The following is a 16,538-nucleotide window of genomic DNA, read 5'->3' as shown; positions in this document are numbered from 1 at the left end:
AGCATAGTTTTTTAACCTATTTCAAGTATGCTGAATCCGGAAAAATATGCTGGCCTTCATGAAAATGGCGTTAAAAAGGTCAAAATGGCGGACATCCAATTTTTCTAATTTCTCTTAGTGTCGTCAAATAGGAGAAAGAATGTGTGAATATCTCACTGAGTGTAATGCAACTATAAAAATAAAAGAATGCCAACATTATTACTTTAATTCAGAAAAATTAGTCGTTTCTACACTTAATTCGAATTTTCTCTGATTTATTTGTCTATTGTTTCTATATACTGCTTTGTTCAGGGCTGTACATTTGCAAATATCCATACACTGCAGATTGTTTTTTTCCTCTGCATCTCACTATTCTACCACTGAATGATGGTACAGCTGTAAGTTATAATGTGAATTTCGGAAAAATCTCTGCAATGGCCATTCATATGTTTGCAGTAAACAACCAAGAACATCCATTCTATCTCATTGGACTTGGTAATGTGAGGTTACCACTACATCTGCCTATCTTTATATCACGTACTGCCTGGCATTGTGCTCGCTTTACATGCATATTAAAAGAATGGGAAGCGTAATTCCTAAATTATTTTCGATGCACGTTAGTGGACACTGTGTATTTGTTACGCAACTTAAAGACGATTTTTTGGAGTTTTTTTTTTATCAGTTAATTTTCCTTCTCCTCAACCTTCTATTGATATGTACTACAATGAGAGAATTGTATTAAATATATTTTTCTGAAGCTCTGGAAAAGACAGATTTATCGCCGAAACAATTTAAATGGAATAATTGCAGGCTTTCGAAAGGTTCCACTCGCATTTTACAGGTGTCTATTTCTGGAAAGAATGAGCAATGACACGTCCATATATGATATGCTAGTATGAGAACAGCTAAAGGTGCAAGAGGGCACTCAAGAACAGTACTAGAGCACTGCTTGAAGAACTACAAACTGCTTCTTCATTAGCGCAGAATGCTTTAACCAATATCATTCTCGCATTTCACTCAATATTCAACCATCCACTCACCTCTTCCCCCTCCCTCCCTCCCACATAGATAGCGAGCATTCACAATGTTTTTTTCATAATGAGTGATAGGAGGAGACAGGGTAATATGGTTTTTTCCCAAGGTATAGCAAAGTTAATAGGAAGAGGAATTTTTCTTGCTGTCCCTTTGTTCTGAGTGTTGCCGATTATATTGATCAGTCCATTTAATGATCAAACAAAAAATAATACTAGAAAAGTTTCATTTTTTAATTAAAACAAACTCGACTTGTTTTCCTCATATTTGACAGTGTTCCAAAGTTCTGAACCCCTTTCCCCCTTAAATCACTGCTGAATCGCTGTCATTATCAACTCGCACTTCCACTTCAACATCCCTCAGCACACCTTCAAATATAACTGAAGAAATTCTTGCCCGACTTCATTGAACCCTTTGCACTATCTTTTGAAATTAGCACTTGTAAGAGCTTAGTATTTTCCTCCAACATCCTCTATTCCAGCTTTAAATGCTATATGTTCAGTCAGTCTTCGGAATTTCGGTCTTCTCAACAGCTCAAGGACCAACACATTTATGTTCAAATGTTAAAAGACTACATGTATTTTGTTTTCCAAAACCTTATGCAAAATGGAAAAAAAATCTCTGATAAGACATGTAGCTTTCTCTTTTGTGAGCATATAGATTTGTTGTCTTTTTGGGTAGAAAAGTCATTCCATTAGCAAGAAAATTCTCAAACTTTATCATCTGATATCACATTGTGTGCATTTTTGGTGAGAAAAGTTGTATAATTGTGCGATCTAAGAGCACCTGCAGATTCCTTGTGATTTCTATCACGTACAAGCTTTCATACCAATAGGCCGAAGCCATTCTTGACTTTGATCTAGTCAACACTTTTCTTGACAACAAAATTTTCTTGAACACTCCAAGAACTTCACAAGGCAACTTGATCCACACTACTTTGTTAGGACAGTGTATGGTGTATCAAGAATCGAGGGGGAATTAAACACAAACATTTTCCTCTTTCCGATTTTGTAAATTTCCAGACAAGGCACCGAATTCCATCCGAGTATGACAAAAAAGTATGTTTGGATTATCGATTTTGATTTTGAACATATACAATATTCCTTAGAAAAAAGAGGATTGTAGTCGCTTAAATTTAAATCTAACAATACAAGATTATCCGTTCACAACATTAAATATTTGTGAACACAGTTGAATTTTGTTGGCTATGAATAACAAAATGCAAATGCAGGGACGCAGAATCAGAGCTAGACAATCAAGAATATTTATGGTTTACGTATATATTATACTGGTTTTGATAATTCTTTATAAATATGTTGATATATAGTATATTACATTCAAATTAATATGATTTAATAATTCCTAGCCTTCTGATTGGTTGTGGTCCATCATTTTAAAAAATCATACACTAAGTTATGTTGCACTAGACCTTCCACAGGAATAAAAACATTTATTTTTTTCTTCACTGCATGGACTAAAAGTAGATCAAAAATTTCCAACAACTGAGATTATTTAGCAACCCTCGAACTACAATGTTCACTCGCCTTTGGGCTCGGGGAATACTGTTCTTGGGGTAGCTTAATTGTCATATTGTCCTCCAAACAGCAATTATTGTGTGATATTAATAACTTTTTATATTAAGAAGCATGGTTAGATAGGTAATAGGTAAAAGTTCTTCGGAGATGTAGTGAAAATCTTATCTTAATAATAGAAGTAATAAAACAAAGATGAGTATTATAAAAATTATAATTCATTAACAACAATATCCTCAAAGTTTTATTGAATATTTAAACATTATTTTTTTACTCTAAAAATGCAAACTGTAATTATTTCCTTTTATTTTCTGCAAAACGACTCAGAATTAAGCAGTTTGGGTATTTTATGTAATTCTAGCGTTCGCCATTTTGAATCGCCATTTTGAGCTTATTAATACAACTTTCAAATTTAAACGACTAAATTTTCCGAATTAAAGTGATTAATATTAGTGTTCTATTATCATTTTCATAATTGCATTACGCTCAATAAGATATTAACACATCCATTCTCCTATTTGAACGACATTAAGAAATAATTAGATAAAATGGATATCCACCATTTTGAATCGCCATTTTGACTTATAAATTACAGCTTCACCATCATTCAGTGGTAGAATAGTGAGATGCGGAGGAAAAATTTCAATCTGCAGTGTATGGATATTTGCAAATGTAAAATTCTGAACAAAGCAGAATATAGAAACAATAGACAAATAAATCAGAGGAAATTCGAATTAAGTGTAGAAACGACTAAATTTTCTGTATTAAAGTAATTATAATGTTAGCATTCTTTTATCATTTTTATAGTTGCATTACACTCAGTGAGATATTCACACATTCTTTCTTCTATTTGAAAGACATTAAATTAGAGATATTGGATGTTCGCTATTTTGACCTTTCTAACGCCATTTTCAGAAAGACCAGCATATTTTTCGGATTCAGCATACTCGAAATGGGTAAAAAAAAAAAAAAAACTATGCTGGACCAAATAATAATTATTTGCCTTTAAAACGTATTTCTAGCCTTCTTTTCAAAAATCAGGACGAGACTAGTAGATCACAGTGACAGTGTTGTGCAAATTATAAAAAGCGATTCTAGACCCTTGAGCCTATTGTATTTTTTATTGCTTCATGAATAATTAAATAATTATTAGCTAATAAGATCAAGTAAGCATTTTCTGATCAACCGGTACAGTATACGGCGTCAATCCGTCTGTCTTTCTGTCCACTTGTAAACTTTACTGAATTTGACTTCTTCTCTATAACAACTAGGCTAATTACATGTACAACCAATTCCTAAAAACGCATTAATATGCAATAATTTTCATACTGTATTTTTGTATGGATTATGACCTTTTAAAATTTCTGGATGGATCCTGTGTTAGAATCTGAATTAGACTTCATTTGTGGATCATATTTTACGTAATGGATTAATGAAGAAAAAACACCTTTCTCTCTAGAACATCGAGGTCATGTAAAATTAGTTGTTGTTGAAGCATTCCAAGTCACATGACCACTTGGCGCTAAGTTGAGCCACGATTTGGACATTTTAATAAAGAAGGAAATAATATTCAAAAATTTAATTAAGAGCATGGCCAAAGCTACTAAGATGAGTGCTGTGGCCCATTGACCTCTTGTTTGTATTGTAGTATGGCTTTTGTTGTGAAAGGTAATCTAGAGTTTCTGTCATGTGAATACCCGTTAGCTTGTTTTTATGCTTTGTTATTTCTCGCAAAGATTTTTTTTTTCCTATATTAACAGGGAACCACGATTGAGTGACGGAGAAGGCTGACTTTGTTCCTTTTAAAGAGACATAAATCTACAAACTGGAATGAAACGTTTGTAATTCAGAACTAGGTAATGATATTGCATGAAAAGAAAGTGTTTTGAAAGATTGAATAATGCCTTAGCGGCTTAAGGAATCCCGATCTTGATGTAATGTCCAGAAACTTCCGTTCACGATTTGTGTGATGAAAATACGCTTTCTATGCTTTTGTCATGTTTGATTCGTATGCTTTGTATTATACATTTAGTTGTATTTTTAATTTAAAAAATATGATTGTTGTGATTGCATTGGTAAATCTCTGAAAATGCATGTAATTCCAAATTTACTCATCTGGATAATTTTTTTTATAAGAAAACACGAGCATTTGATCAAGGTACCGCAAACCAAAATTGTGCTTTGGTACATGTACTTGTATTTATGCATTTCCTCGATTATGGGACACAAAGGAGATGAGTGAACATGACAAGCTATAAGCCTATAGTGTGACAAACATGAAGATGAAAAATTAAATTTCAATTATATCAAAATTTTCCTTGATATTTCGTCTAACATTAAAATATATGTAAAATCTCTACAATTTGCAAAAATCCCTCAAAGATTGAAATTACATGTATTTGCCCGTGAAATATTAGACACACACTAAAGCGGGCAAAAGGAGTCATTTTCGCATACTATAACACTATTTTTCGATATGAGTGGGTCTTTGCTCCACCTTTTTGAGAGTTAATCCTCACAGTTTGCATAAAAATATACATTGTTTGGTTACCAAAAATATGGAGCAATGACCCACTATACCTTAAAAATATACTTTCATGACATAATATTCGCATCTTTTCGAGATACTTGAAGTCCATTAAATCAAGGGTCATATCACAAACATGATTTAAATTCCACCGTTCGTTAGGGCTTATGTAGTCTAGTGGTTAGAGTGCTAGTCTCGAAAGAAAATGATACTCAGGATTTTTATTGCTAGGGTTCGAACCCCACGAATACCACATTATTTTTTTTTTTTAATAAAAGAATAAATTTTGCCGAGAAAATTTTCCTTAGAAAAGTTTTGTTTATCAAAATTTCATAAATTTCAATATGAGAACTTTACTCCAAATATTAAATTCACAAACTGAACATGATTTTTATATTTCTGAAGCTGTAGGCTTTCTGCACGCTATGTTCGCCCATCTCCTTGAAAGAAAAAGTAAATTTAAAAACCTAGAGAAAATCCAGATCACTACTGACATTCTTTCATTTTTCATTATAATTTCAAAACTTTTGAATAATAGGATAGATTAATTGTTCTGTTAATCGATGAAGATGATTACGAGGGTCGTTCAATAAGTAATGCAAAAGGTCATCTAAAAACATGAAAAGCACGTAAAGCAAATTCTTAATACGTGTACTTTCAATCTCTCAAAAGTGTTTACGTTTACACATGTATAAAGTTTTTGTACCCATGACCAGAAAACTGCAGCATACTCATCTTTAGGGATGCCCTAAAACACTGATGAATAGCACTTTCTATGATATACCTGAAATTGTAAAGTTTCTTTGATTGCTTTCATATGTTTTTGGAAGAAAAAGATCTCACTATGGCTTAAAACTAGCGAATATGGGGGATGGCTAAGCTCTGTCAACTTTCCTTTCTTCAAAAATTTATTTTTTTTTCTCTATGCTTATTTGCAGCAGGGTTGTCAGGTACAGAAAAAATACTCTAGGGACCGGTATTTGGACTTGCTTTGCAGGAAATCTGCTTGATTTTCCTGTGTGAAATTTTAACATAAAAGTTACCACTGATAGTCTTTCCTTTGTAATTGGCTGTATGTACATGTTTTACTGGACCTATTGAATAAAAAGAAAATCAATAAAACATATTTGGAGCCCTTACTTCTCTTTGCAATAATAGGACGACGGCTTTCTTTTTGATTCCACATTCATTCTTAATCTTCCTTTTCGGCTATAAAAGGTACACCCATGTTTCGTCATCTAACACTCAAGTTTATCGAATATTCTTTTTTGTAAAAATGTTTATTTTGAAATACACCATTGGCACATTTAACGTGTGTGTCCCTGAGGCATTTGTAAGGAAATAAAGCACCCATCTGAGAGAATTATAGTTAGATTCAATTCATTTGTCAGAACTTTATAAACTATTGAAATGATGAAATGTTTAGTGTCTTAACAATGTGTATCAATGTAAATTAATCTGGCATTTTTAAGATATCATGTTGCTCACAGCATCGATATTTTTGGTGCCCCTACAGATTTCGATCGACCAGTTTGACTGCGATTTTTTCAATTTTAAAGTAGACTACACTAGGAAGCATAATTCTCTATACCAGTTTTGGATTTCAAGGAACAGTGTTGCCATGGTTATTAAAAATAGAAATTTTCTTGAAATACTTTCAAAACGCTACTCCTCCTACACTTTTTGTCTGATTTCAGTTAACTTGGCATACATGTAGACTACATTGAGCTACATAATTGTCGTTATTGTTTTTTGATTTTGCTGAATGATGTTGCCATGGTTACATAAATCGAAATTTCTGTAAATATGTTTTAAAAGGCTACTCCTCCTACAGTTTTAGTCTGATCGCAATAAATCTTGCCACAAAGAGACTAAACCAAGAATCATTATTCTATTTATTGCTGTTGCAAAGTTTCAAGTCCAAGTGCTACTTTTATCTTCCTTTATAAGTACAACCAGTAGAGCTACAGTCTCGTCAGAGACTTCTGGTTTATAAACTGACATGTAAATAGTATTGCCTGTTATAAGGTAAAAAAATGAGATTATCCTAAATGCTTTGTGGTACTTTCTTTGCAATTAGCTGCGTAGTTTTTTTTTTCTTAAATTGAAATGAAAATATGGGTTTTATGTTGTCCATTATTTTAAAACACGTGCATACTATTCTCGTATTATTTCAAATGTCAATGTCAAATGATGCATTTGTTGTACTTTGGAGAGTGATTTTCGCCTATAAATAAGTATTTCCATATAAAACTTTTCAGTTTTGACCCCATTGCCTACGTCTATAATTTAAACGAATTTGAATTTTTGCACTTCTTGAGAATGCTTGCATTTAATTTAAGGATTAATGACCCTCTGCTCTAAATTTCACGAATATTTTTTAAACTTCCCAACATTGATGTTCATCAAGAGCTATAGCATCAGATTCAAACGAAAAATAGTATGAGGTATGAAGCGTTGCTTATTTTTTCAGAAATTATTTTTATGTCATATCATAATATGAAGAAATTTTAATACAGAGAATAGAAAAGTAATAATTTATTATCACAACATAAAATTTAAAATATGAGGTGTATACTTAGTGTCATACCTATTAAATTCATATTAGAAAACATAATAAAGCACTGCTTCCTAAGCCAGAATATCGTAATGTTATATGTGGTTGTAAGAAAAGAATACATCTGTTATCAAGAGTTATCTTTCTAATAAATATTTTTTCATGGGAAAATATGTAATACTAATAAAAATTTAACATTTGGTGCTTGATACATTAAACCATTTTAAAAATTGTACTTAAAAAGGTAGAGCTTGTTTAATTTTGTAGGGGTTTTAAAACTGGATTTAAATGTTTTTTTGTCAAATATAATAAAACAATTTGAAAAAGTATAGGCAATGGAAATAAAAGGCAATGTTTCCATCATATGTAAGGATTGATCAAATTTACTGTAGTACTCAGATGTCTCATTTAGTGAACTCTGATAAAATAAACTATAAGTAATTTTTTGTATTTTTTACTTAGAAAGTTGTCTCTCTGATCAGAGGGTCGGTCCACCTTAAGCATGACAAATCACGGCATAGCTGTTGTTGAATATATTTTTAGAAAGAATTCAAAACTATTATCAACAAATGTTTTTTTTATAATAATTTTTAGTACCCAATTCTTGATTAATGACAATTTTCACTATACTAACATGTAACAAGTTTACAGCTATCAGTGACTGGGCCTTGACTAAACTCCATTAAATGTTGAACATTCATATTTCATATACTTACTAGTATGGTCTAGTAGAGAAGAATTCCATCACTCTCACAGTTTCATTAAAATCCCTATGTACCAATACAATACCCCAAAACGGAAACTTCTAACTTACGAAAATTAAAAAAAAAATATGCGAGCAATGCATTTTTCGAAAATATTTTTATTTTCTAAAACTAAACAAGAAATATAAAAAATATCATTGTTTGAGAGTTTTTTTTCTCCTGAAATGGAGAATGAGATTTATACATGTATATAACGCTCTTTTTTTAATTATAATGAATGTGCAATAAGCTGTTGATCACTATCTATAGTTTTTTTTTTTTAAATGCAATAGTATTTTAAGTTATGTTTGGTTATAAAACTGTATTTTTTTTAGTTAAGAAACTGCAATTTAACAAAAACATGCACTTCTTTCAAATTCAAATCAACCGGCATACTTTTTTTTTTATTCCAAGACACTTTTATCTGAAAATTTATTTACATTGTTGTATCGTTGTGCGTAATTTATATTTACTTAATCATTAAAATGGTTGTTCTATTTCTTGGACATTTTGACCGAAATTGGGAAACAATATCCTCGTATCTATGTTTTAGCTCACCCGAGCCGAAGGCTTAAGTGAGCTTTTCTGATCAAAATTTGTCCGTTGTCTGTCGTTGTCGTAGTTGTCTTAAACCTTTCACATGTTCATCATCTTCACCAGAACCAATGGACCAATTTCAATCTTACCCTGAGCCGAGTATCCTTGGGTAAAGGGGATTCAAGTTTGTTCAAATGAAGGGCAACATCCTTTTCTAAGGGGAGATATCTAAGAAATAGTGAAAATTGGGTAGGGGTATTAAAAAAAATTAAAAATCTTCTTCTCAAGAACAGTAAAGCCATGATTGGTGATATTTCTATTGAAGCATTCTTGGGTAGTGTAGATTCAAGTTTGTTCAAATCATGACCCCCTGGGCTAGGGTGGGGTCACAACGAGTAAACAAATTTTTACATAGAAATATTTAGGAAAAATCTTTAAAACTTTCCTTCCCAAGAAAAACAAAGCCGTGATTGGTAATATTTACATCATTGTCAGGTAGTGTTAATTCAAGTTTGTTGAAATCATGACCACTAGGGATTGGGAGGGGCCACAATGGACGATCAAATTTTTACGTATGTATACATATGAAAAACTTTATAAATCTTCTCAGGAACAGTAAAGCAGTGATTAAACATATTTATATGGAAGCATCCAAGATAGTTTACATCAAGATTGTTCAAATCATGACCACCAGGGGTAGGGATGGACTATAATTGGTGATCAAAGTTTAACACTAGAATACATAGGAGAAATCGTTAAAAATCTCCTTCCCAAGAATAGCAAATCCATGATAAGTCGTATTAATTCAGAAGCATCCTCAAGTAAGGTATAATCATATTTGTTCAAATCATGTCCCCTTTGGGTAGGGGGGGGGGGGGGGTCAGTAGAGGATCACACATAGAGAAAAAGGCTTCTAATGCCATAATTAGTCAAAGAAATATGAAAGCATCCTCAGTTAAGATTCAAGTGTGAATAAATCATGCCCCTTTTTATCTTGATTACCATGCCTCATCGTGTTAGTGACAAGATTGTTGGCCTGAATGGTTACTGTGTATATTGCCTATTGCACTTTCAGCAGGTTATGGTGTATTGCTTTCGATAGGATGCCGAAGTCTGCATTTGCTGCTTCTTATATACACATATCTGTAAGACGCACATTATATTAGTTTCATCTTGTTTCTTACTACCTAAACTTTCTCCTCTTTTTATTATGAAAGCTGATATTCAAAAGGCCAGACTATATGTACGTGACCATAAACTGAGAACAGAATTGAGTCTAAATTATCGATACATTTTTTTTTAAATAATGTTGATAATGAAACAAACTTGTATATGCATTTTCGTATTTTACAAAGTTGCAAATTTTTATGTACATTGTTTGTTTGTATATTGTTTATGTACATATGTAAATTATAACTCAAAGTCTTCAAAATCATAATTTTGATTTAAATCTGTTCCCAGTTTTTGGTCTTGAGGCCGGTTTATTTTCCAGTCTAGCAGATAGACGAGTTAAATCCGTTATTTGGATACTTTCAGAGACACCCTCCCTTAAAACTGAAATGAGACTTTCTGTCTTTTGCACAAAGTCTTTATAAGCCACTTATTGTGAAATCGTGATTTTTGAACGGATATGTATCTTGTGACCATTTAAATTATCACGTATTGGATGATGGCTTTGTTTCTCCAGATTGTTCAAACGATTTTTATTGAATAAATAGAGTTCACATTTTCGTCTGTGTGTTTAGTTTCCTTAACAATATCAATGACAATTTCTAAGCAAAGCCCGCATTTTGTTGTTAACGTTTTAAATGAGTTCAGATTTAAGTTCTTCAAGCTTTTCAAGTAAAACTCTGACTACTTTTTGTCAACCAACTCAATAAATAACTTTCATAGTTTGTCTCTAATTGAAAAGTGAATGCCTACAACAGAAACGTTCGTTCGTTGATTACTTCTGATGTTTGTAGCCATTATTGTATCTTTGAATTGAAATTCTGGATCAATATTTTCAGGCTGAGAAAAAACTCCCATGCAGTCGGCACTACTGACACTATTGCTTTTATCATTGTCCCTGACAGTTTGATTTATTTTTCTTTATTTTCCTTTATTTTTTCGAGCAATTTTGTACCAAAAGCATCATACAAAAGCATCATGAAATAGGTATTTCAGTAGCATAATTGATAATAATTAAAAAAAAAACTATATTGTCCTTTACCAAAGATTGCAGGTATGTTCTTTTTTTCTCTCATTACACTCAAACTTACATTCGGTGCAGAGGATTAGATAAACATTCGTACGGGAATTCGTAATTTAAAACACCTAAAATAGTCTTTATGCTTAACTCTCTTTTTAAACGGAGCAAGAGCTCCTTGTATGATGATAAGGTTTCATCTTTTTCGAACTCGAACACGTCCGAATAAGGAAGGAAAAACGGATTTAAATGACGAATGTTTGTGAATTTTATCAAGTATTGAAAGAGTCGACCAGCAATGTCCGTGCTGGTTAAATTCTCCTCCACGAATGTTGTGTGCAGTTCAAGCCAAAGATAAAATGTACAGTTCTTAAGCATGTAACTTTTGATGGCATGCGACGGGTTAATAGGAGGTGGCTTATGCAATTTATAGGCACTTTGATGCGTGTAAAGCGTTGATGGAAGCTCATCGACTTCAATTTTTGGACAAATTTCTTTACTTTTCATGATCTTAGCTAGAATATAAGCCAATCGAAATACTCTTGGTAGAGTTTTCATCAGTTCTATCTCTGCCGGTGCAGCAGATATGCAAAGCATCCTTCGGGTTTTTTCATCGCGATTGTTGTTACATGTCTCGAAAATATCATCTCCAGCTATAAGGTTGTTTCTATTAAAGTCATTTTTTCTCGTCTGAAGAATGAGAAAACATCCTGCCCTTCGAACATCTCCGTGCATTTCTGGAACCTCCGGAAAATAAACATTCTTTGGCCACCAACCTGGAGTGTTCACAACAGGAACCAGATCAATGCTGATTTTAAGCTGTTTGTAGACGCATCCTATCCAGTAAACCTCAAAGTTGAAAACAGGCTTTCCACTTATAACTTCCATCTTGTCCTCGTAATTGAAAAATAGGTGTCCATTGGTCCATGTTGATGTTTCATTCAGAGCTCTCTTTAGATAGGTTTTATAAAGGCTAAGATATGGAAATGCAAGGAAATATCCTTCGGAGTCTGAAAATTGCAAATAGTTTTCAGGTATTGGATTCTTTGAAAACTTAAGGCATGCAAACCCCTTTTCTTTGCATTCTTTTGTTATTACAATACATGTTATTTCTTTCAGTTCATTAATGCACAGAGCAAAATCAAATTCGTCTGGAGGGCCAACCTTGGTATTTTCCTCTGAAGATCCAGTGCGAAAAATAGACATGCTAAATCGTTTATCATATGATGCAACACTACTGCAGAGAGTTTTTACAAGCCCTACAACTTCTTGATGGATTTTGGAAATTTCGTTTGCATTTTCCGGTGTTCTCTCATGGTATGTTTTCATAAGAAATTCAAAGAGTTCGGATCGGTTTGTTGGAAGACCCATCGCATGTTCAATACTTTCCTTCGACTTGATCACTGAACTTTGAATGCATTTTGGCATTTCAAGCAGCATTTCTTCAAAAGATTTGACCCGAGAATAAAGAAGTTCAGTATTTTCCGTGTGAGAGAGAAGCTTGTGGCATCGGTAGCTGCAGTGACGTTTAACAATATCCAGAGGTCTTTCCTTTAAGTTATCTACAGCAAAGGCATTAGCGCCATGGTTAAGTAAAAGTTCTACTTGTTCTTCGAAGTTGTGAAATGATGCTATGTGAAGTGGCGTGGAACCCCATTTATCAGAAACATTGACATCTGCATTTCTTTCTAAAATCATCCTCCTGAGCAACTCAGGCCTTGGTCTATGCTTAAGTACTGACATCAGAGGAGTCCTACCCCACCGATCTTTTGCATTGAAATCCAAATCCGTATTCACTAAAACACTGAACACTTCTTCAAGAAAGATGACAAATGCAGGTGACTCTCCAAAGACATTTTTTGAATTCACATCAATTTTTCCATTTATAAGTATTTCCAATACCTCAAGGAAAGGAATTGCCCAACCCACTCCAGCTAACCTGTGCAAAGCTGTGTTTTTCATACTGTCTGTAGCCAGAACATCAGTGCCTAGTTCTAGAAACCTTATGATTGTATCCGCATCAACATTTCCAGTATCGATCATGTGTGCCCAAGGCGCTCTTCCATATATATCTTTGTCGTTGAGCAAAGTCTTAACAATCTCTTTGGGAAAATGTCTTGCGATAAATTCAATGTTTTCATGAACTTTTTCAAACACCTCACTTGTAACGTATACATGCAAGAAATTCTCTCCCATATTATTTTTTATATAAAGATTGAATCCTGGGTACTTTTCCAGGATAAATTTCAAAAGTGGTGTATTATCTTCTCTTCTGACAATAAGATGTAATATACTGTTTCCACATTTTGTAATAGCATTTAAATCTGCACCAGCAGATATAAGTTTCTCGGCAATGCCTAGAAAACTATCTTCTTCATTTATGAGGATTTTCTCTCTATCTTCCTCCTCTTCACCACCTAATTTATACCGAAAACAACAATGTAAGGGGGTGTAACCATTTACATCAGCAACATTCACATCAATATCTGTCTGTGCAAGTAGACAATTAACATTGGTCAAGGATTCCACAAAAACGGCATAATGCAGCGGGGTTTGGCCCCATTTGTTTCGGACATTAATGTCTGCTCCAGAAGAAATCAATGTCCTCATCAAATCTTCTCCTCTCTGCGTTATCCAGCGCACTGCTAAATGAAGAGCTGAATCACCTCTTACATCTCTTTTATTAACAAGCTCAACGTCTTGTACTTCTCTACGACATGCATCTACATCACCATTTAATATTGCAAGGTGAAGTGCCGTGCATAAATTTGGAGAGGGTCTTTCAATATCTTCTTCGTCTAAGTCATTCTTTATGGCAAGTTGATGCAGGTATATTGTTTCCATAGTTGGAGATGATTCAGAACACAATTACTTCAACAACATGAAACACGGTCGGATGAAGATTTTTTTCAAAACTGAAAAAATGAATTGTTGAGTATTAAATGATTTAAGGTTGTGGATCCCAATTAGGACACAATTTTTTCCCTGAAATATAAAGGATTATCCGAGAGAAATTTTCAAAAATATAATTACCTAAACAGTAATTAATCAACGACGATTGTATTGATGTCTATGGGGACATTGATTGATTGTATGTTGTACTTTTACGTCCCATTCTATAATTAATTACTCATAATGAGACGTCACGTGTACCGGTGAAGGGCTTTAATTTAGACCTATACTCAGCACTCAAGATCTTCGAGGAGTGACGGCTCTTTATCGTTTCAATATCTATTGACTCGGGTTTAAGGCTTTCACTTTTAGTGCTGGGAACCTGGCGAGGAAACAGTCACTACATGTACCTATGTTTACTCTTAGCTTTGACGCGGAAAATCAAACCCGGCCTCCAGATCACGAAGCGAACGACCTACCACTAGCTACTGTACAGGCTACCGTAATCGGTATGGGACAAGCGATTTTTTAAAACAACAATTCAAATGATTCAATACATGCTGTGGTGGGAATATGCATTAAATTATTAGAATTAGAATAACAATTGTTAAAAGATATAGCAACGCTATAGCTACATATAAGTCATGATATTATACAGAAAATTTGAGAAAATATAAACTTCAAATCTGTGCCTAGGCCCCTTTTACATGATTAAATAAACGATTTGCTTTGCATGGATTATATTGATTTTTTTTTTTTTTTTAAAAAAGCTATGCAATTCCTACAACTTTTACAGGTAATTCTAGATAAATTTTAAATCATACCTTAGGCCTTAGACATTTTTCCCTTCTATTCTTGTTTCACTTTCTGAAGCACGTGTACATGTAAGCATAAATAAAATGTCGAACCCGATTTAAAGAAACGAGTTGTACCGTCTGCATATGGTGGAGTAACCTTTGAGTAACTATGTAGTCGATTCAATCTTGACAAGTCATATATCAATGTATGTATAGTATAAACCATATAAACCTAGCTCTTCTCACTATAAAAAAAAATATTCAGGGTGTGGTTAAGCACCTAAAATAAAATCAAAATTTGGATCGCTCACTTGTGTCGCACAAGCTAATAATCAACAAACTTTTTTTTTTATATCTAAAACCTCTTCTATAGAGGGAACACTTGTGCATCAAATCATCGGATTTTTTAATTATTAAATTCACTATAATATGTACTTTCTATCGAAGCATGAGAAGTTGAAACTACCAAAAATCCCTGCACTATAATTCATGTTACAATAACACGGAAATTCCTTTGTTTTTGAAAATATACGAAAAAGAAGACTTTTCTCTATGCCTTATACATTATAAATACAGCCCTGTACTATAAGATCCGATCATTTTGCCAAAATATACTAGAAATAGAAAATAAAATAGAAATACTAGAAATAGAAAATTAAACAAAGCTAAATTACGGATGTGTCTCTAGATAAAAAATAATGTTTGGTGACTTTTTATGCTTCCCTAGGAATTTCTATTCGTTTAGTTTTAACCCCCCCCCCCCTCCCCCTTTGCCGTAATTGATTCCTACGCGCGGGCCTGTATTACATGTACATTTACTACCCCTTCTTTAATTTCTCTCTCAAAACTTATTTTACTCTTTTTTTCAGCTGTGATTTGAAAAAAAAACTACAATCTCAGAGTGACTCGGATTGATACGTAGAAATCCAGTAATCAATGAATCTACTTTTTATATGGCAGATTGAAAAAAAGTTCAAGTTTGCTATGGAATAAAATAATAACCTTTAAATACTTTATTTCTTTATTAAAGACACTGATTATGCAGGAACTATTCGTTAAAGGACTGCTGGACCGTCTGTCCCTTTTATGAACCCATTAGACACAGTTAGACGCAGGCAATATATACACTCTAAATGTTAAAAAATTACTACCGTAATACATGTACTCAAATGAAAACTCAAGTCTACAGCAGATTGCGTCCTACAATTAAATTGTTATTTAAGTTCGTTGGAAGAATATTTAACGGTAAATGACATGAATAAAGATTTTCCAAATGTTGATACATATACAATATCCTTTCATAATATTTCTACCTACTCCAGTAAAGAAAAATATTTTTTAAATTCTTTTTTAGAATATATATTTACTTACCTACATTGTACCTAGGACTGGTGTGAGGAATTGTTCACGTCAGTCATACGAAGAACGAGATCATTGTATGAATGTTGACTTTGTAGTCATAAATGTTTCTATACTGATATTTATTGTGCATTACGCTGCCCATTTCTTCCATTACTGGCTACGTTTATGATAAGTTTTATTTGAACAACCAACAAAAATAAAAGATGGTCGTAGTCTGCTCAAATATTTGGCAGTGATCTAACGCTATTGATCAAACGCAAAGATAAAAAAAAATATCTGGGAGTTTTACTAGGCAGTCTTAAGGTTAACATATCTACAATGTGTTTTTTGAGGGTAAGGACTAGCCTTCCATTCGCTTATGTAAAAGATATATGTCTAGTAGCTATGTTGCT

General features: G+C 33.1%; 1 protein-coding gene across 1 annotated transcript; it reads right to left on the bottom strand.

The window, feature by feature from the left end:
• Nucleotides 1-11,093: 11,093 nt before the first annotated feature.
• On the bottom strand, nucleotides 11,094-14,010 carry LOC133194522 (uncharacterized). The gene has a single exon (XM_061330462.1). It carries the CDS (start codon nucleotides 13,937-13,939, stop codon nucleotides 11,165-11,167), a length of 2,775 nt encoding a protein of 924 aa, XP_061186446.1. The 5' UTR covers nucleotides 13,940-14,010; the 3' UTR covers nucleotides 11,094-11,164.
• Between the last annotated feature and the right edge of the window lie 2,528 nt (nucleotides 14,011-16,538).

This window comes from Saccostrea echinata, unplaced genomic scaffold (assembly GCF_033153115.1).
Source record: "Saccostrea echinata isolate AGI-Se365-2 ecotype Australia unplaced genomic scaffold, CSIRO_AGI_Sech_v1 ptg000029l, whole genome shotgun sequence".
NCBI lineage: Eukaryota > Metazoa > Mollusca > Bivalvia > Ostreida > Ostreidae > Saccostrea > Saccostrea echinata.
This window is presented reverse-complemented; position numbering and strand designations above follow the sequence as displayed.

Excerpts from the sequence above, each read along its gene's own strand:
- LOC133194522 (XM_061330462.1), bottom strand. The coding sequence starts at position 13,939 with ATGGAAACAATATACCTGCATCAACTTGCCATAAAGAATGACTTAGAC.